The 21,689-nt window shown below is 36.1% G+C and overlaps 3 protein-coding genes across 7 annotated transcripts in view; 2 read left to right on the forward strand and 1 right to left on the reverse strand.

Moving 5' to 3' along the window:
• The window catches only part of LOC127497271 (tubulin polymerization-promoting protein), a 25,200-nt gene extending 13,545 nt beyond the window's left edge, over positions 1–11,655 (forward strand). For all 3 annotated transcript variants that reach the window (XM_051865632.1, XM_051865631.1, XM_051865630.1), the window contains exons 4-5: positions 5,799–5,952; positions 7,582–11,655. In XM_051865632.1, the coding sequence (XP_051721592.1) occupies positions 5,799–5,952; positions 7,582–7,788 (361 nt within the window). In that variant the 3' untranslated portion in view covers positions 7,789–11,655. The remainder of the gene's footprint in view (positions 1–5,798; positions 5,953–7,581) is intronic.
• Positions 10,729–16,987, reverse strand: cep72 (centrosomal protein 72). 2 transcript variants are annotated; one of them, XM_051865629.1, is made up of 14 exons: positions 16,839–16,987; positions 16,622–16,749; positions 16,165–16,357; positions 15,946–16,060; positions 15,703–15,860; positions 15,375–15,448; positions 15,238–15,271; positions 14,931–15,074; positions 14,572–14,708; positions 14,391–14,484; positions 14,128–14,306; positions 12,237–12,363; positions 12,071–12,158; positions 10,729–11,995 (listed from the first exon to the last, which is right to left on the reverse strand). In XM_051865629.1, the coding sequence occupies exons 1-14, from the start codon at positions 16,909–16,911 to the stop codon at positions 11,935–11,937; spliced, it is 1,605 nt and encodes a 534-aa protein (XP_051721589.1). In that variant the 5' UTR covers positions 16,912–16,987; the 3' UTR covers positions 10,729–11,934. The 2 variants fall into 2 exon arrangements, with proteins under 2 accessions (XP_051721589.1, XP_051721588.1); XM_051865628.1 differs by having other exon boundaries at positions 15,703–15,857; positions 16,839–16,941.
• Positions 16,988–18,110: 1,123 nt separating this feature from the next.
• Positions 18,111–21,689, forward strand: part of spire1b (spire-type actin nucleation factor 1b) — a 33,576-nt gene continuing 29,997 nt past the window's right edge. For both annotated transcript variants that reach the window (XM_051866314.1, XM_051866315.1), the window contains exons 1-2: positions 18,111–18,543; positions 21,195–21,226. In XM_051866314.1, coding sequence (XP_051722274.1) covers positions 18,246–18,543; positions 21,195–21,226 — 330 coding nt within the window. In that variant the 5' untranslated portion in view covers positions 18,111–18,245. The remainder of the gene's footprint in view (positions 18,544–21,194; positions 21,227–21,689) is intronic.

Raw genomic sequence — 21,689 nt, forward strand, 5'->3', positions numbered from 1 at the left:
ATTGCATGAGCCCGAACACTTGTGCAATCATTCAGTGTGTGTGTGTGTGCATGAGAGAGAGAGTGTGTGTTTGTGTGTGTGTGATGTGTGTGTGTATGTGTACAGAGGCTAAGATTACTGAGTTTAAAAGGGGTCGATCAATATCACAGAACTAAATACTCGTGTTTCCTTTAATCAGTGTAGCCCATGAGCGATTAAATCCCCTCATGAGTGCCGATTCATCTTAATGATGCTTGATAAAGCCTTGGTTCATTTAAAGCTGCAGCACTACAGAACCCCCCTGTTCAGCACATAATACCACCTTATAGACAAATAGACATGATAAAAGTGAATTAAAATCATAATAATGATTCATTTGTGTCATCACTCTAAAATGAGGTTTTTATGTGTTAAAATGTTTCAGTAAAAGCTGGTCAAAAGTTGTTTTGATGTTTTTGAAAGAAGTCTTCTGCTCACCAAGGCTACATTTATTTGATCAAAAATACAGTAAAAACTGTAGTATTGTGAAATATTATTACAGTTTAAAAGAACTGTTTTATGTGTGAATATATTTTAAAATGTAATTTATTCCTGTGATCAAAGCTGAATTTTCAGCATCATTACCTTGATCCTTCAGTCACATGATCCTTCAGAAATCATTCTAACATGCTGATTTGCAACTAAATAAACATTTCTTATTATCAATTTTGAAAACTGTTCATATTTTTGTGAAAAACCGTGATATACTACCATTCCAAAGTGAAATGAGTAAGATTTAAGAAAAAAAAAAACTTTAATTCAGAAAGAACACATTAAATTGGTCAAAAGTGACTAAACACATTCATGTTATAAAAATTATTTATTTCAAATAAATGCTTTTGAACTTTCTACTCAGTATCCTGAAAATGTATCACAGTTTCCACAAAAATGTGAAGCACACATCTGTTTTCTTGAGCAGCAAATCAGAATGATCTCTGAAGGATCATATGACACTGAAGACTGCAGTAATGATGCTGAAAATTTTACATTTTAAAACACATTCAAATAGAAAACAGTTATTTTAAATTGTAATATTATTTCACAATATTACTGTTTTACTGTATTTTTGATCAAATAAATGCAGCCTTGGTGAGCAGAAGAGACTATTTTCAAAATAGTCTGGGTTAAATATGGCTGTTTATGACTGTGTATGCATGTAAATATGAAATCATTCAGTGCATACTCATAGTTTAGAAGACGCACCGAGATGGAACAGCACTGAATTTCTTGGCTGACATTAGGCAGCAGCGAACAGTCGGAGCGCTGAAGGATCGCACAAACAAAACGACTCACCAAATAAGTCAAATTAATTATAAAGCCAAAGAGGCGTGTTTACCTAAGTATGTTGCTATGACAGCAGGTTGCTGGGGGAGACCACAGGCTTTATGGGGCTTTGTTTAGGTTCTTGATCACCACGGTAAAACTGTTTGTGTTTGTGTTACTATGCACTGTTTTAGCATGGAAATGAGAAGCGCCACAGTGGTATTAAACATTGTTGCTTTATGGGCCGAATGCGTTCGCCGAAACAACATAAACATCCGAGCACATCTGGAGTCATAAGGCAAATCAGCCATTCTCAACTAGTTCTGCTTCAGGAACAATCCTAAAAATAAAGGTTTGGTTTTCACAGCGATGACATAGAAGAACTATATTTGGTCCCCCAAAGAACCTTTCAGTGAACACTTCTTAAAAGAACCATTTTTTCTTTATGTGAAGAACATTTAGATAATCAAAAGAATCTTTTTACACTATAAAGAACCTTTTGTGGAATGGAAAGGTTCCACGGAACCATAGATGCCAATAAAGAACAAATATTTTTAAGAGTGAACCTGATTTTGGTGACCAAACACAGAACCAAAACTATTTATCATACAGAAGTAAATGAAATACTGTTGAGTTTGTTTGGACGCTTGGCCCTTGACAGCTACAAATAAGATATGAGAAGCATCTCCTCCTTTTTAAAAGTTGATTAAAAGTGAGTCTGTTGGCTGTGTGTAATGACCCAAATGCTGGGCCCCTCAAAGCTGACATGTTTGTGTTATCGCACACAGCTGTTTACAGTGCGTCTGTTCTTTATGGAAACTCAGTTCAGGCGGAGAGCATGCAACACTTTCAGAGGCCTTTATCGAGGCAGTTACCATGCAAACTCAAATGCATTTTTCATCCAAAAAGCATCATTTACTCGCCCTCAAGATGTTCAGAACCTGTATTATTTTGATGTTAAAGGGTTAGTTCACCCAAAAATAAAAATTATCCCATGATTTACTCACCCTCAAGCCATCCTAGGTGTATATGACTTTCTTCTTTCAGACGAACACAATCTGAGATATATTTAAAAATATCCAAGCTTTATAATGGTAGTGAATGGGGGCCCAAAAAATGCATCCATTCATCATAAAAATAATCCATACGACTCCAGGGGGTTAATGAAGGCCTTCTGAAGTGAAGCAATGGGTTTTTGTAAGAAAAATATCCATATTTAGAACTTTATAAACTAAAATAACTATCTTCCGGCAGACGACCATATACATATTGTGCAAGTCGACTTGCGCCACAAGAGTAACCTCTGACGCAATGTATGACGCAGGATGTAGGAGTAGTGTAAAGCTCAAAGTATACTTTACTTTTTACGCATACGCGAGGGTCAGCGTACAGTGCGCGACACAAATTTCGTCATCAGAAGCGTACGCGCACCGCCGGATTTTTGTAACGGCGCATACTTGTACGCGCAGGTCGCACATAGGGTTGCCAACTTCTGGAAAGGAAAATAAGGGACAATCGTGGTTCTTTATAGGAAAATAAGGGACACTCAAAATATTTGCACTGTACCACACAATGTATGTCATTTCAGTATCTACAGTTAAAGGAACACTCCACTTTTTTTGAAAATAGGCTCATTTTCCAACTCCCCTAGAGTTAAACAGTTGAGTTTTACCGTTTTTGAATCCATTCAGCCGATCTCCGGGTCTGGCGGTACCACTTTTAGCATAGCTTAGCATAGTTCATTGAATCTGATTAGACCGTTAGCATCTCGTTAAAAAATGACCAAAGAGTTTCAATATTTTTCCTATTTAAAACTTGACTCTTCTGTAGTTACATCGTGTACTAAGACCGACGGAAAATGAAAAGTTGTGATTTTCTAGGCCGATATGACTAGGAGCTATACTGTCATTCCGGCGTAATAATCAAGGAACTTTGCTGCCGTACCATGGGTGCAGCAGGCGCAATGATATTACGCAGCGCCTGTGACCCCCTGCTTGCACAGGGAAGCGTGCCTTGCAACCATGGAGACATTTGTGAGAGACGCTGCGTAATATCATTGCGCCTGCTTCACCCATGGTACGACAGCAAAGTTCCTTGATTATTACGCCGGAATGAGAGTATAGTTCCTAGTCATATCGGCCTAGAAAATCACAACTTTTAATTTTCCTTCGGTCTTAGTACACGATGTAACTACAGAAGAGTCAAGTTTTAAATAGGAAAAATATTGAAACATTTTTTTATCATTTTTTAATGAGATGCTAACGGTCTAATCAGATTCAATGAACTATGCTAAGCTATGCTAAAAGTGGTACCGCCAGACCCGGAGATCGGCTGAATGGATTCGAAAACGGTAAAACTCAACTGTTTAACTCTAGGGGAGTTGGAAAATGAGCCTATTTAAAAAAAAAGTGGAGTGTTCCTTTAAGTATGTGTATAAAAGATGTATAAAAGGTTCTCAGACATAAACACATTTGGAAAATTTTGTGTCAAAATCAACCAAATTTCAGAAATTAAATCATTATTTTATTTTTACACAGTGATTGGTAGGCCTGTTAGTTAAATCTGTTGACGTTAGCAATCTTTGTTGCATTATATGCCAACAATTCAAAAATGCTAAAAAGCACATCTTGTGTTTTTTGCCCAAAGTTTGCATTTCTGTAACTCATATTACAGATATCTTAATATCCTTTTAGATTCTAATTCATAACAAACTTTTCTTTTCTTAATTTTTACGGCCCAATATGGTTAATTTCCAGAGAAAGGGATCTCAATGCATGAGTAAATTGGTACACATTTTCAATGGTCGCACATTTTTCTGAAGAACAAATAATGTTGAAACTAGAAATGTATCTTGTTTTTTTTCTATCAACATAATTGAATATTCCTGACTGAGTGCCATAAATAGTATTTTTCCAAAGTTTCTGTGCCTGTAATTCTAAAAGTCTAAGTCTATCTAAAGATACTGTATCTCAATATCCATCTATATTCTCATTCTTAATAAATTTTTCTTTTGTAATCTTCATTTTAAAGGCCCTATAATATGGTTCAATCCCATAGATATAATGTGGCTCCATGTTCAAATTGTTGAATTTTACCCATTTTCTATATATAGCTACAAAATGTATTAAACATTAAACTCTATTCAAAACCATAAACTTTATAAAAAATAAATAAATAAATAAATAAAAAAAAATGTCAGGAAGATAGGCCTACATAGATGGCATAAAATTTGAAAGCATAATAACTAAACATCTTTAAAATTTCAGCATTTTTTAAACAATGGCACTTAAAAGTTTGAACTGCATTCCGTATACCTTTCATACAGAACGCTTCAATAAATACGGGACGATTCTGTATTATACGGAACGGTTGGCAACCCTAGTCGCACATGCGCATTTAATTTTTTTTTGCAGTAATTAGTTGATCCACAAGGTGGCAACTGCGTCCTGGGGGCTTCGATTCACGAGGTAGTCAAAGAAAAACTGCATAAACAGAACAGACGGGAACGCATGCGAGCTACAGCGACGATGGAGGCCTACATAGACGAGAGATTGTGCGAAGAGGACAGAAAGTAGCCTCAGTTGTACAACTCTAGCATGAAAGAATACAAAGATGTTCACATAGGTTGTAACTCGTGGCGAGAGACTTAAAACTGCACATGCGTCAAATGAAGTATGCTTTGCAAGGCTGTGCGTTCGACTGTGCACGTACACTAGCGTACACGTAAAAAAATGTAGTATACCCAGGGCTTTAGCTTAGCCGACTCTTGCGGTTCAAACAAATAGGGCTGGGCAATAAACTCAAGCTCCTCTTCTCTTATATCGAAATCCTCCAACATTTCTCTTTAAAATTTCTCATTTTAGACTTCTAATTCGTGACCGAATGTTTTGCTCTATCCTCTGCGTTTCCGTATTCGTCATTGCCTCATGCATCGGGTCAGAGTTCACTCTTACGCCGCAAATCGATGACTGCGGCCCTCTGCTAGAAGCTAGTTTTTATAGTTAATAAAGTTTTAAATATGGATATTTTCGCTTCAGAAGGCCTTTATTAACCTGGAGCCACATGGATTATATTTATGATGGATGGATGTACTTTTTTGGGCTTCAAAATCTCGCCCCCTATTCACTTCCATTATAAACCTTGGAGGACTAAGGATATTTTTAAATGTATCTCCGATTGTGTTCGTCTGAAAAAAGATAGTCATATACACCTAGGATGGCTTGAGGGTGAGTAAATCATGGGATAATTTTCATTTTTGGGTGAACTATCCCTTTAAGCAGATTCAGAATGCTAATTTAGTTTCACAGAAGAGGTTTGGGACATGATATTATCATTTGCATGTGTGTCACTCTCAGACAGACCGGCCAATCAGATCTAAAGCGTTTCTCGTGTGTTTACAGAAGCTCTTTTAATCAGGTCTTGCAGGTTTCTGCTTCACTATGTGTTTATATTTGATGCCACAATATATACTGATGGATTTATCATCCGTTTGTCTTTGCTTTGTTATTGTTTTCTAGGAACAAATCTGGCCGCACTATTACATACAGCCAGTTCAAAGAAGCACTCGTGGAGCTGGCCAGGAAACGCTTCAAAGATAAGAGCAGCGAGGATGCCGCACAAGAGGTTTACAAAATGATAGAAGGGAAATCGCCCATTATATCTGGAGTCACGGTAAAGCCCAGAGCAAAAGTGCTGTTCTTTCTCTAAATTAATAAACATTTATATTCTGAAACTTTGTATTACTAGCACTTCTCACGTCTGGTTATTTCACCCCAAAATAAAAATTCTGTCATCATTTACTCACCCTCAAGTTGTTCCAAACCTGTATGAGTTTATTTCTTCTGCTGAACACAAAAGAAGATATTTTAAAGAATAAGGGGAACCAAAGCAGTTGATGGACCCCATTGACTTCCATAGTATGGGGAAAAAAATACTATGGTAGTCAATGGGACCAGAAACTGTTTGGTTACAGACATTCTTCAAAATATCTTCTTTTGTGTTCAGCAGAAGAAAGTTCATACATTCAAAAATTCATACAGGTTTGGAACAACTTGAGGGTGAGTAAATGATGACAGAATTGTCATTTTTGGGTGAACTATCCCTTCAAGATCAATTGCTTGGTGTATTCCTCATTTGGGATAAAAGCATCTGCTAAATTAATAGATGTAAATAATAGTATCATGTTTTTCGCAAACTGGGGTTTATGAGTTGATGAAAAGCTAAGAAGTAAAGACATAATTTTAAAATGGAAAAACAATCAAAACACAAATATTTTATTGGTTTACCTTGCATGTCATATGACCATTAACTGACATCAGAGAACTGTGAACATGTGAATGTGTTGTTAAATTACTAAAATATTAAATTAAAATCTCAAGGGGACTTTAATAAAATATTTTAGATCAAAGGGCTTCGGCTGACAAAAAAGTTTGGGAATCCTTGCTGTAGTATATGGATGATCTACTCACATATTTCTTTAATTGTTTATTTTAAATATACAGTATGTGAATAATTAGTGTTTACAGTTAAACAGCTAAACTGTCGGCTGATTTCTAATAATAGTGATGATTTTGAGTTATTTTTGAAAGAAAGTAATACTTTTATTCCACAAGGATGCATTAAATTGCATCAAAAATGACAGTAAATACATTTATAATGTTACAAAAGATTTCTGTTTTAAATTAATTCTGTTCTTTTAAACTTTCTATTCATCAAAGAATCTTGAAATAAATGTATCACGGTTTCCACAAAAATATGAAGCAGCACAACTGTTTTCAACATTGATAATAATAATAATAAATGTTTCTTGATCATCAAATCATCATATTAGAATAATTTCTGAAGGATCATGTGACACTGAAGACTGGAGTAATGATGCTGAAAATTCAGCTTTGATCACAGGAATAAATTACATTTTAAAAACAATATTTTCAAATACAAAACAGATATTTTAAATTGTAATAATATTTCACAATATTACTGTTTTTACTGTATTTTTGATCAAATAAATGTAGGTTTGGTGAGCAGAAGAGACTTCTCTCAAAAACATCTTAAAGCAAAATTTAAAATGGTAGTGTACATGTACAAGTTTTCACAATGTAATCTTGTTCTTCCAGATTTATTGCTTTAAATGTCTGGCTCAGAAAATGTACATTATACTGAAGGTGCATTAAAGGAATAAATCTCCCAGAAAAACTACGGCAAAAAAAGAAAATAATACAGATGGGTAAATGAAGAAAGAATTGCTGATGTTTGGGTGAACTATTCCTTTTCAAAGTTTCTTTCTTTCTCGACACACAGAGAGCCGTGGCCTCTCCGACCGTGTCCCGCTTGACTGACACCACCAAGTTCACCGGATCGCACAAGGAGCGTTTCGACGAGACGGGCCGCGGGAAGGGGAAAGCAGGGCGCGTGGAAGTGGTGGACACGTCTGGATACGTCCCTGGATACAAGCATGCAGGGTCATACGAGAAGAAGGTTCAAAAACCTCCACAAAAACCCATGTGAGATTCTCCATCCAGCAGTGAACGCGAAACCCGACTCTATAAAGCACAAAGGAATTTTCCATTTTCCATTGAGGGTACGTCTTTTTTCTGTGAATAACATTGAGTTTATGTTCCTCTTCCTTTAAGTGTTTTATTACTTTTAACTGGAACGCTGTTTACATCCAAACACCGACGTCACCAGCTGGTACGTTCCTAACAAACACGATGATGCCAAGAGAAAGACAGGATTGCACGCTCTATTAGTGAAGGTTTTTGTTGATAATCTGTCGTACATATTGACATGAAATGCATATATGAGTATTTGGCGTTTTGTGGCTTCTCTAATGATGCAATAGAATCGGGCCTGAAATATAAGTTACACGCAAACGCTTGAGCAATGCAATGCAAGTGCATGATCCCATGGGAAAGTTGAAGTTTCCTTTAAATGTTTGTGCCATTAAACAATTTGCATTATAATAGCACACAAAACTGAGCTTGCAAAACTAGAAGTGTGGTCACGTATTTTTATATTTTTCACTTATATTTTAATGCATTTGATAGACGCTTACATTGCATTCAAGGTATAAATTTGATCAGTTCATGCATTCCCTGGGAATCAAACCCATGACGTTGCTAGCGGCATGCTTGTAAAGTTTGTTTCAGGCCTAAGTTAAAAAATATATATATATTTAACTTTATATGACAGACTTATTATAAATTACACATAATTTAAAGGGGTCATGACATGGATTTTAATGTTCCTTGAGGTTCACGTGAGGTGCACACACGCAAAAAAAAAAAAAATTCAGTGATTATAATGGTTCTATTTGCTTTTGACACGACGCTCACATTCAGTATAGGCAAATGTCAGCCATTAAAGGCACAATATGTAAGATTTTTTAATTAAAATATCCAAAAACCACTAGAACAATGTTATATATTTTGTTGACTTGTGTACTTACATTATCCCAAATGTTTCCAACAATGTTTAAATCCAGAGAAATCAGCAATTTTAACCAGGACACGGACCGTGTCATTGTGTCACCTGTCAATGTCAGTTTTACTAATATCAATCTAGATTACTGCAAAGTGCAAGAAGCGTCTCATAGCAGCCACCGAGCAAACGCACAGAGTAATATTATAACACACTCAAATGTATTTAGATTGTTTTAAGCATGTAAAACGGCGCTGCGTTACCCCACATACACAACGAAAAGAGTGGAAGTGGCCGACTGCAGCAAAAGCATAATAAAAGCTCTACTGGACTCAAAATCGGTGTGTATCGCAGGTGTCCATCATTAGCATTCTCTCCAGCTCTCGACCCGTCCTGCTATATACCACCATAATGTTAGTAAAACTTTAATACATTAGCTCAACCACGAACATTATTTCTGCCCGAGTCCGTCAGATTCCTTTCCATCGGGTGTGGAGCTGAAGATGACAACTCCCATGATTCCACGCTCATTCACGGCATCATCAAGCTACGCCTTTGTTTTGAATAAGCGACCTCTAGGAGTGAAAAAATTACATATTGTGCCTTTAAGCGGCTCAACGCCAGTGGGCGGGGCCTATGGTGCGCTGGTGTAAAACTATTCGTCGATGTCTTGCTCTGGAGGCAGTCATATGCAAATGTATTTGCCCATGTGATCACACAATATCCAAACCAGCCATTTTTGAAGCTTGATTAAATAAATGCATTGTTTATAACGAGGAGGACTTTTTTAATGGATGTTTTAATAGTTCTTATATGTCAAAAGATCAAGGCAAATTTGATTTCTCATGTCATGACCCCTTTAAATAATTTGGATGCATTTGTGGCTTTTAAAACTGACTTGATTATTTTGTTCTGCATCCCCATTTAATTTACCTGTACCAAGATCATCTAGATTTTAAATTTTAAAAAAATCTATTGATTCTGTTTGAATTTTATATATATTTTATACACATCTCTATGATCTATAACTGAATGCAAAAGTCCAACCATCATAAATTGTTGCTTGATGCATAAAGAATTGACCGCTGGTGCTCAAGATTGTATATCTAGTTGTTTGGTCGATGTTTTTGTAGGTTTGACAAGTTGATGGCATAGCTAACTATGTATTTTTGATTCTAATATGAAACACTGCCTGTGTGTTTTTAATTGTGAAATGATTAACTATATTATGTAAAAGAAAACACCATCAGCAATAGGTTCAGGATTTTCTTGTCATTTCCCTATTTGCTCTGCATCACAATACCTTTGACCAGCATCATCATACCTCAATACAGACTAAATAATGTCAAACCAGCGGGGTTAATGGCTTACTGTCCTTTCAAACTCCTCTGTGTATTTTAACTAAGAGCTTTGGGTAAACAAAATGCCAAAAACAACACAAAAGTTTCTAATGATTTTTTTTAACATATATAATCAGACTCACACTGAATCTGCAGCACTGAATCAGAACAGAGTTGCATGTTCTTTAATGAAATATTTTGGCTAATGTGATCATCTTTTTGCTCTATTAGCACATTTTACCATATTTAAATCCATTATGCAGATCAGCATAGAAAATACAATTAGGTTTGCAGATTATGCCTGGGCCTGTTCATCAGCAATAGATCAAACTGCAAATGAACATATTAAGAGGAATTTTGTATTCTGCTGTGGATTTTAGTTTGAAAAGCACTGTTGTTATATTTAACATGTCATATCAAGGCACTTTGCTGTTTTTTTTAATACGTGCAGTGTTTCTGCCTACAGAACAATGTTTACAAGAGAAGTGACATGCTGTAACTAACGCTGGCATGGCATAAATGAATACATTCCCTTTACCATAACTAGTGTTCGGAATTATTTATAAACGCACTGCCATCTGAACACACTGGACAAGATCCAACCTTCAGGGTTCCCACACTTCTGACCAATGAATTTCAATGCCTTTTCCATGACCTTTCCAGTCGTTTTGTGAATACTGGATGTGGATTTAAAAAAAAAAAAAAAAAAAAAAAATCATTCCGATTCACTATTGAATCATTCTAACTGATTCACTAAAGACAACCGACTCAAAAGAATGATTCGCTCACAAATCGGACCTCATGGCTTGCGAACAAGTTTAACTCAATGCAAAATCAATATTTATTAGCTAATTTAATATTTTAAAACAGAGCATCACTAGTAAAATCTATATTCATTATATTTTCAAGACCCATTCACACCAAGAACGATAACTATAAATATAACGATAAAGATATAGTTCTAAAAATCGCTCTAAATATAAAAGAATAGCACTGTCCACACCACAGCTATAATGATAACGATATAGAGAAACAATATCGTTGGGATCACTTTCAGAACTTTTTTTTTTTTCTTCCCAGCTGTTGAACGATAAAACACTGACAGCCAATTCTTGGTGTGAACAGGCTTTAAGACCTTTTATGACGACTTTTCCAGACCTGGAAAACAGATTTGAAATCCCCAGATATTTTTACATGATCGTGGGAACCCTTTGAAATAGATGAAATTGTCCATATTTACAGAGAGAAGGGATGAGTAAGAGTGTACAGACATATTCTTCTACAGAACATCTATTTTCAGATAAGAGAAGTGGCAACGGATCATAAATGTCAAGCTCTCCTGCGGATTCTGCTCAGAAAGTGACTCATATTTATGATAATAAACCACAAATAAGTATACATGTTGTCGTATTTTATGATTATGATTTTAATGTTTCGTGTGCTTAATGCCAAATACTGTTAACCATCCATTTTGAGGAACAATACTGTCTTATTTTTTAAATAATGTTTTTTAATGTTCTACAGTATCCTGATATGCATGTCATATGGTGATGGTAAAATGATTTTAACGTGTTAGTGTTTTGTAGCATCGTATTGAATAAAAAAACAAACTGCCTGGTTCTTGTTTATTTCATTTATCCACATGAAAGCTCTGTCTGTACAGAAAACTTGCCTTGAATACTATCTCTGGTCGAACAAACACATTTGCATAAGATCAAGATGTGAATATGTGATTGATTCTCGGATGTAGGAATAAACAGAGAACATGTGAACATGTTGAGACTGTCTATAAAACAAAAGGCTTTTACATCTTTTAAAGGCCAGATTTATAATAAATTAAAACTTTCTCTTTAAATGCAGATGTCACACTGTCTACTGGAAGCATTCGCACCAATCAGCTCATTAGAGCCTCTTCCAACTGCTGCAGCAAACGCTCATTTCTGGCTATCAAAGTCCTGCAAAAAGAAAGAAATGAACAAAATTTTGTGGGTTTCATAGCTGTGTAGCATTTGGATCACCTTGACACCTACCTGTAGCTCTCTTGCTGCTCATTCGCTCCGTTTCCCTCTTGAATCGTGTGTCTTTTCACGTTCAAATCCTCAGGGACTGACTGTTCTCCTAAAAACACACCGGCACAAGCATTATCAAAGCATTTCAACAACTCTCATACTAAAACCTGAGAATTGAGGTACTGACTTCTGCTCTCCATGTTTGGGGTTTTCTTCAGATGAGAGGACAGCAGCTTCTTTTCTGCTCTGATAAGCTGTTTCTGTAAAGACACATTTTCTTCCAACACATTCTTCAGCTGCTCATTAAGGGCTGTCTGTATTAAAGACAAGAGCAGAAATGTGACGTAAGAAAGAATGAAAAATTAAAGCTCTTGTCATTATTTACTTCCAAAAAAGGACAAAAAAAAACACCAAGGTCCTCATGAATAAAACTAGTTTTACTATGCATAACATCATTTAGCATATAATTTCCATATGCATATTCCCATCCACGTGATACTAACCTGTTGAAAATATTACATACATTACATACAATGAAAATATTACATCCAGACTGTAAATGCCATTCATACCTTCCCATTACACTGCTAAAATCAATCAGTATTCGCCTTGTTTTAGAATGAAAATATCCATGTTTATATTTTTATTTTTCCGATTTATATTTTAAATTCCGATATGTGCATGGAAAATTGTGTATGCACAATTCAATGCCCATTTTGTGCGAACATACAGTGCGTGCATAATTATTAGGCAAGTTGATATTTTCAGCCACATTATACCAAGTCCAAACCACATCAATCTTAATAACTACTTTTAATTTTGTATATAATCATTTTGATATATAACTGTTGACGAGGGCTGGAAGTGAAAAACACCTTATATTCAGATGTGCATAATTATTGAGCAGGATTACTTTTACAGGTGAAATGCGCCAAAAAAGTGATTTAACTCATATTGAAAAGTCAAAAATTATTAAATGCCCATGAGAAGGATGTAATACTATAGAAATTGCAAAATTAAGGTGGGACCATTGGACAAGAAATGCTCAATGGGGCAGCAGGGTCACAAAAAAAATTAACAGGTTGAGAAGGAAAGATACTAACTGCAAAAGACCATCAGGAACCTATTAGTCTCCAGTGCCACCATTTTACAGAACTGCAAACTACCTGGAGTCTCCAGAAGTACAAGGTGTCAGGTTCTCAGAGACTTGTCAACAACAAATATATATCACTTATAAATTATATACAAAATTAATAGTAGTTATTGATGTGGTGTAAGATTGATGTGGTTTGGAATTGGTAAAATGTGCTTGGAAAAAAAAATATGATCAGAATATTGACTTGCCTAATAATACTTGCTTATACACCAGACCCCAAGACTTCTGAAGTCATACGATAGCTTTGTGTGGCATATTCACCGAAATCTCCTGAAAACATACAGTATAGCACGCAAATCATACAGACATTATTCAGTAGGCTTTTGTGAATGAGTTAATAAACTAGTTCAAAATTTAAAGGGGACCCATTATGCCCTTTTTCAAAGTCTTGATTTTGTTTCTGGGCTCTACTAGAATAGGTTTTCATGCTTAAATGTTCAAAAAACATTATTTTTCACATATTCTCCATTGTTGCAGCTCCTCTCTTCCTAGTCTGTCAGTAACGCTCTGTTTAGTTCCTGTCTCTGTGAAGCCCCTCCTTCTGAAAAGCGCAATGGGCTCTGATTGGTCGGCTGGACCAGTGTGTTATGATTGGTCAACCACTTCAATTGCAAAATGTCCCGGCCCTTACCATAACTGTGAGTTTCGACACACTACTAACTAACTTCATCAGGCCCCGCCCCTTTATTCTGAGTATGTCTTGGGCAGGAATTATTTAAATGAGGAATATTGTGACATGTTCATTCATGGAAGAAAACTCAAGACTACAATGGAGGCGTTTCAGGGAGTTCAGAAACAGTGACACTGATATAGAGAATAACTCCTGCTGGAGTGACTTTGTTACACACTAAAGAAAGTTGAAAATGTAAAAAAGCATAATAAGACCCCTTTAAGACAACACATCTGATTGAAATGATCTTACGATAGACTCCTGCGTCTGCTGAAGCTGAAGTGTGAGATCTTCAATCTCAGACTGATGTTGTTTTTCCTGTAGTTCATTCCGAGCGTTCAAGGCTTTGAGAGTCTCTTTAAGAGTTTGGATCTCCTGTTCTCCTCCCACAACATCCTGCTCCATCATGCTGAGGATCTGAACCATCTTCACTGGACATCACCGACAGAAAGCACTGGATTAGTGGGACTAGTTTACCAGTTATGGACTGGTCTTTTACGGAGAAGATCACTTACTGAGGAACGTCCTATTTTGTTGATTCTCCTCCTTCCCAGACCAGAGCTCCTCCATCATGCTGAGGAGCAACTCCATGGGCTTCCTGTAGGCGCCCTGATTCAGATCAATGAAAAAGTGTACACTCAGGTCTTTTTGTGTGTTGAGGAGTTGCAGCCTACAGAAACAGAGACCGTTACTGACCTTCTGTGGTTTGCGTCTTCTCTCTGATACCGATGGGCTTCTACCTGTGTTCTGGTAAGTTAATCTGGGAGGATGCAAGACTGGATTTGCTCTGTCTTGATGTTGGTTTCGCCATTTAATGGCTGTGCAATCATGTCCTGCAACAAAAAAATGTGCATTATTTCTATTTTCATTCACATTTATGCATTTAGCAGACGATTTTATCCAAAGCCACTTAAAATAGAGGAACAAAAACAATCACAGAGACAAAAATAATCATAATATGCAATGCCAGGTTTATAAGACAACTAAGGATTATTTAGTCAATTTAAAAGGGAATAGTCTGAAAGTAAACTATTATTAGACTAGTATTGAAGTACCCTGTGAAGCGGACCGTGTGTCTGTAGGATGTGGTGTAAAGACGTGTTCTCCTCGAACTGTACCGTGAGTCACACTCCTGACCGAATGACGGCTCTCCATGATGGGGCTCACAAACGTGACTCTATGAGAACGAACGGAAGCCTCTAATGGTGTAAATCAGAAAAAAAGATAATTATTCCACAACAGTAATGACAGCACTGAGTAGATATATGGTTAAAGGTTAAACAGCAAATCACTTGTACAACAAAATGAGAGAAATGTCACTCCTTAGTGGACATAAAGTGGAATAACAAAAAAAATATTCACCATTCTTATAATCTGAGCTCTTGGGAACAGATTCCTACATGACAGACAATTAAATAAATGATTAAATAAATAACAATAACTATATATATGTAACTGAAATAGTATTTGCAAATAATATTGTATAGACACTGATGCACCTGATTTTGTTTTGGCAACCTTTCACAGTCAGAATCATTGATTAAATGTATGATTTCGGATTCAGATGGATTTTCTAAAAAGAAAAGAAAAAAAACAAAACAATTGCCAATCACAAGCAGAGACAATATGTACACAAACAGTAAAGTTTAATACTCAGTCATGCATTAAACATGGTAAAGCACTGGTATGCGATTTGTATATATTGTCTCTCTGTATGGCTGGGTGATGTATTAAAAATTAACGATATATTGGCAATAAATACTGTTTGTCTTTTAGATTATACTGATAAAGCAAAATATATATGTGTGGTAATTATGCAGTGTTTACCCTGTAACAGATGAGGGCTGCATTTGTTCTCAGACCGGACAGAGACAGTTTGAGGTCTCTTGCTAGAAACGTCATTGAGTGCAACTTCCTCATTCCCCTCTAGAAGCGAGAGCGTCTTCATCATCTTCTGCATTGCTTTTAATCTGAGCTCACTACTTCTGCAAAACAGTGGCATAATCAATGACCTCTGAAAACTATTTTTAATAGTTTTTGTTTTGGTTAACAATAACAACACCGCATTACCTGCAAGTTGTGTCTTGTATTAAGACATGTTTCTTATGATTAGTGTCTAGATTTGACTCTGATGAGAAATGCATGAGAGCAGCCTTTCTTTCTCTGTCTCGCACTGGACGGTCATCTATAATAGAGAGGGGGAAAAAGACATTTCAATTCAATTCAAAACATTGATTTGGGCATCCCAGTCAACCTGACACAGCAACAGAGAGAAAATAGATGATGTACCAAGCTTGCGGAGTTTGGTCATTGCATGGACCAAGTACAAACGGTAGTGCGGGTGTCTCTTGACCACAGGATTCAGCCGTAAGTCCAGTTCCTTTAAATTCTGCAGCTTGTGCAGGGAAAAGACGTCCTGTAGAGACGCCAGTCTGTTGTAGTACAGATTCAGTCTCTCCAGCATTTCCAAATGCTCAATCCCCTGCAAATATCAGCATAACAGATATGCAACAGCATTCACCTCTCTGTAAGTTTTGATTTACTGTCAGTGGTTGCTAATAACAAGTACTTAATGTACAGTCAATTAGAAACTTTCACTTTAATCACACACACATATACACATATATATACGAATACATTATCTACTGACGTTTCTATAATATATAGTAATGAGTAATGTTAATGAATTAACATAACATATATACATATATATATATATATATATACATACATACATAATCTTTACCTGAACTGTAACCAGTGCATTATGTGAAAGATCCAGTGTTTTCAGACGCACAAAGTTTTTTAGGGATGTTCCTAAGTGACAGATTTTCCCTTCATATGTTCCTGGAAGAGTCAATGATCGGACGTCCGCTGCCAAAAATTATTCAAAATATTAGTTTATCAAATTGTGACTATATATTAGACTATATAATGTAAATATCAATCTATTTTTTGTTTACCTAAGCAACTGTGTTGAAGGTTCAGTTTCTCTCTGATCCATTGCTCTGTTATGGTCAAACCGTCTACCGCCATTGTTTTGAAGCTTTAACTCGCAGTGCGCATGAGCAGCACCAATGACTGGCTTATGAATATTAAACACGTAATGTTACGCAGGCCCGCCTGATTTGCTGAAAAACAGACGTTGGTGAATTAGCCAATCATACTTTGGTAAAGACTTACTTTATTAATATTAATTACGTATCGTGTTTGAACGTTTGAGGGTTACCGAGCAACAGCCGCAGTATGATTAATATGATTTATGATTAGTCTTTCGACCCAGGACGCCGTCCAGAAATATATTTCATCAAAGGACATATTCATTTAACAGATTAGGATTTCTCTGGTAAAGTGCTCAACTGAGAAAGTATATGTTTGCGTATCACCCTCTGGTGGCAAATCAACGCCAACTCAGGGCAGTTTTTCCAAAACAAACCACAAATAATGACGGCAATCAACATCAAAGCATACATATAAAAATAATTTTCTGTTTTCGATCTATGAATATATGAGATCCGTAATCCACAAAGGCAGCAGAATGCGTTCAAAACTACTGGATGTGAGCATGTATCTTACTAGTATATTGTAGAATCTTAATTAGTAGTAATTAATATGTATTTTAATTCTCAAAACGGTATGAAATTTTATAGAATTATAGCAAACATTGCCACTCGATTCTTTTGTGTCATACTGTTGTTTTTCCAGAAGGGGCGCTAAAGGGCTCAGATTCCGAATTACATATTGAGCCACATTCGATTCTCAGCACGTTATGTATTATTGTAGATGTTTATAGTCTAAAAAGTATAACTGTTTAAATCTATTAATTATACGTTACTTGACATTAAAATGAAAATCCACCTCAGCAATTTCTACAAATTTATTTAGTAACGACATCCTTTTTATGTGATCACAAACGACTCTGATTGGTTCATCCTGGCCAGCGCTGAGCAAAGGAACACATAACACGTGACACCCGTGTGCTTCAATAATTTTTTACTTTTTTATTTAAATGTAATATATGTATATATATGTTTTATGATATATTAATATATTGTATTAATATAATTTATTATATATTATATTATATATGTATCATATACAATAAACACAATATCTTATTTACCTGTATAGTAAATTATTGTATATGTATTATTCGCACTCATACTCATGCCATATTTTTCATTTAAAATGTAATTTTAAATGTACACTTATAATTTGAGCCCCGCCTACTTTGACATCCCTGTTTGACGTAGTTTGCCATTCTTCGCGTTTGTGATGCAGAAACAGCAGTGAGCAGCAGCAGCATCCACACCGATCGCAGGTGCATTCATCTCCAGCACTGTCTCCTCTCTGCTGGGTAGGATGACACGATGGCTCGCAGGAGAGATGATGATGATGAAGATGACGGACACAAGCTGATAGAGGAGGATGATGATGCGCATCCCATCATGAACAGTGAGGATGAAGATGCACTGTCTCTGGACGAGATTTTACATCTATACAAGCAGCCCATCAACGAGGAGCAGGCGTGGGCTGTGTGTTACCAGTGCTGTCGCTCTTTTTTGGAGGACAAGGACGGTTCCAGAGGCTCTGCTGGTGCCGGAGGACCGGGAGATGTGAGGATTTATAAAGACGGAGCGGTGCGGTTACATTCTGGAGACCGATCAGGTGACAAATCAACACCTTCCGCGTCCATTACACACATCGGCATGTGCATTTCTATATATGACACATGTTAATTGTTATTCATTTGCGTGCATGGGAACATCTTTTATATGTTTGCATTTTATCCCTAGTGTTCTGCATCACAAAATGCACAATATTGAGTGATCACCTTATTCTCAAATTTGCATGTGAAATGTTTTGCAATTGTGTCATGCTCCTCCTAATATCTTATATTTCACATTTCTTTAGTTTTTGCATTTTGACATCACTGATCTGTTATGTAACCGAGAATGATTGAGATTGTGAAATAGGCCTTTATCAGCAGGCCAGTAGGATACAGTCAGTGGACTAAATTGAAAACCATGCATGCATGAGTCTAAAATAAACACAAGACAGCTTAAATGAAGCATAAATAAGTTGTGTTCACAGTCACTGTTGTTTACAGTTATAGATGCTCCCTGATGCACATGCTGATAAACACAATATAGAGCTCAGGGCCTGGGAAATTTCATATTCATATTCTTTTTGAGTGCAAAATGTCATTTCACTACATGTTCAAATGAATTATGTATGCTATGTCATGCATATTTTGACATAATGCTCTAAAATGACCCATAAGCCCATGATTTCTGGTATTAGGATTTGTATTTGGGGTGTGTATAGGGTTATTATAGTTAACTAAAACTAAAACTATTAAAAAATGTGAACTGAAAAAAAACAAAAAACATATAAAAGAACATAAACTTATTTTATTTCAGCTAGTTGCCAAGGCAGCATATCTAATTTTCATCTAGTTTAACTTGATGTACTAAAATAACAAAAACTAAAACGGAATGAAATACAACTTAATAAAAAATATTGTTTTAAAAAAACTAATAAATTTATAAAAACAACAAAATTGCTTTAACTTTAAATAAAATGAAAATGGAAAATATAAAAATTAAAATTAATTCAAAATATTAAAGGGTTAGTTCACCGCAAAATGAAAATTCTGTCATTAATTACTCACCCTCATGTCGTTCCACACCCGTAAGACTTTTTAAAATTAAGATATTTTTGATGACAGAAATAATGCTGTCAGATTTCCTTCCATTGACTGCCTTTGTAATTACCACAGATCAATGTTTACATGCGAGTAAAAGTTAAATCTGTTCGTCATAACAAGCGATCAATTCTCTTCAGAAAATTTGGACTAAACCAGCTCGATTCATATGGATTAATTTTCCGAACTCTTTATGAAGCTTTTTAAGTGTCAAAGTGGAAGTTGCAAAGGCAGTCAATGGAAGGAAATCTGACAGCATATCAAAAATATCTTCATTTGTGTCCTGAAGAAGAACGAAGGTCTTACGGGTGTGGAACGGCATGAGGGTGAGTAATAAATGACTGTATTTTAATTTTGGGGTGAACTAACCCTTTAATAAAAGCTATAATATCTCAGTGATATTAAAAGCACCTGTGAATGGAGAATGAGGTTAATATCTTTTTAGTTCAAGCCCAGGTAAAGGCCTTGCGTTATCCCCAATGCTTTAATTGTTTCACATGTTAAAATGCTGCTGATAATAATGAAATATGCTCACTGTGCAGCTTATCCGCAGTTTAAAAGATTAACATATTTGTTACCATTCCAGAGGATTACATTATTGCTCAGAAGTTTTTAGAAGATTAAAATATCCAAAAACCACTAGAACAATATTATATATTTTGTTGACTTGTTTATTTACATTATCCCAAACGTTTCCAACAATGTCTAAATCCAGAGAAATCAGCGTCGCCTATCAATGACATCATATCCGCGCTACCTTCGATTTCCAGTTTTACTAATATCGATCTAGATTACTGCAAAGTGCAAGAAGTGTCTCATAGCAGCCACCGAGTGAACGTACAGAGTAACGTTATAAGTTTCAACACACTCAAATGAATTGTATGATTGTTTTAAGCATGTAAACCAGCGCTGCGTTACCCCACATACACAACGAAAAGAGATGAAGTGGCCGACTACATATTAAGCATAATAAAATCTCAGCTGGGCTCAAGATTGATGTGTATCGCAGGTGTGTATCATTAGCATTCGTTCCAATCCCACGTCTCTCGACCCATCCTGCTTCATACCACCGTAATGTTAATAAAACTTTAACACATTAGCTCATCCATGAACATGATTTCTGCCCGAGTCTGTCGGATTCCTTTCCATTTTTTTTTTCCAGTTTGCCTTTTAATATTAAGTGCTACTGTCATTGCTTTCATAGTGTCAAGATCAATATGTCTTGTGGAGAAAGCAGGTTCAAGTTGCTTTGTCAAAAGTGCTGGTGATAAACTTGTTTCTCATTCGCTGTCGACTGCAGAATCAGCGGAGAGATCTGTTTCTTTGCTGACTTTGCCTTGTCCAGAGATTAAGTGGATTTCAGAATCATTATCATGTGTTTTTGCATGTTCAATCAAAGCCGACTGACATTATCTGATCCACTCAGGTTGACAGCTGTTTTAGAGTTAATAGTCATCAGATGCATAAAGAATATGTGTATCACATTTGCAGTCTTCAGTGTGTTTTATGTAAGAACAAACAGCACTGCAGACTGTCCAGTCAATTACATAACGGATGTGAAGTGAGTGTTGTAAGCTGTCGTCTGACTGTCATCTCTTCTGTTCTCCCATAGGTGTGCGTAATCCCATCCGATCATCAACACAGGTGAGTGATGAAGCTCATTCCTCATGACAGCATGAAATGTGTTTGTTAAGGGTTAGTTCACTTCAGAATTATAATTTCCTGATAATTTACTCACCCCCATGTCATCCCAGATGTTTATGTCTTTGTTCAGTCGAAAAGAAATTAAGGTTTTTCAGGAAAACATTCCAGGATTTTTCTCCATATAGTGGACTTCAACAGTTACCAACGGATTGAAGGTCCAAATGTCAGTTTCAGTGCAGCTTCAAAGAGCTCTACATGATCCCAGACGAGGAATAAGGGTCTTATCTAGAGAAACCATCGGCCATTTTCTAAAAAAAAACAAATGCTCGTCTTTCACTCGCTCTGCGATGCACCACGCATTACGTAATCATGTTGGAAAGAAATTGACATTGAGTTTTTCGCGCTACCGCGGTACTTCAGCCTATGTCACGCGTGACCTTTCCAATGTGATTACGTAATGCGT

Source organism: Ctenopharyngodon idella, chromosome 16, assembly GCF_019924925.1.
Source record: "Ctenopharyngodon idella isolate HZGC_01 chromosome 16, HZGC01, whole genome shotgun sequence".
In the NCBI taxonomy this organism is placed as follows: Eukaryota; Metazoa; Chordata; class Actinopteri; order Cypriniformes; family Xenocyprididae; genus Ctenopharyngodon; species Ctenopharyngodon idella.

What these genes read in the sequence shown, in the direction of transcription:
- cep72 (XM_051865629.1), bottom strand. Translation starts at nt 16,911, where the DNA reads ATGGCGGTAGACGGTTTGACCATAACAGAGCAATGGATCAGAGAGAAA. An exon ending in GGTTGCCAAAACAAAATCAG is followed by an intron (nt 15,272 to 15,374) that starts GTGCATCAGTGT and finishes TCTGTCATGTAG; the next exon opens with GAATCTGTTCCCAAGAGCTC. An exon ending in ACAAAATAGGACGTTCCTCA is followed by an intron (nt 14,307 to 14,390) that starts GTAAGTGATCTT and finishes GGTGATGTCCAG; the next exon opens with TGAAGATGGTTCAGATCCTC.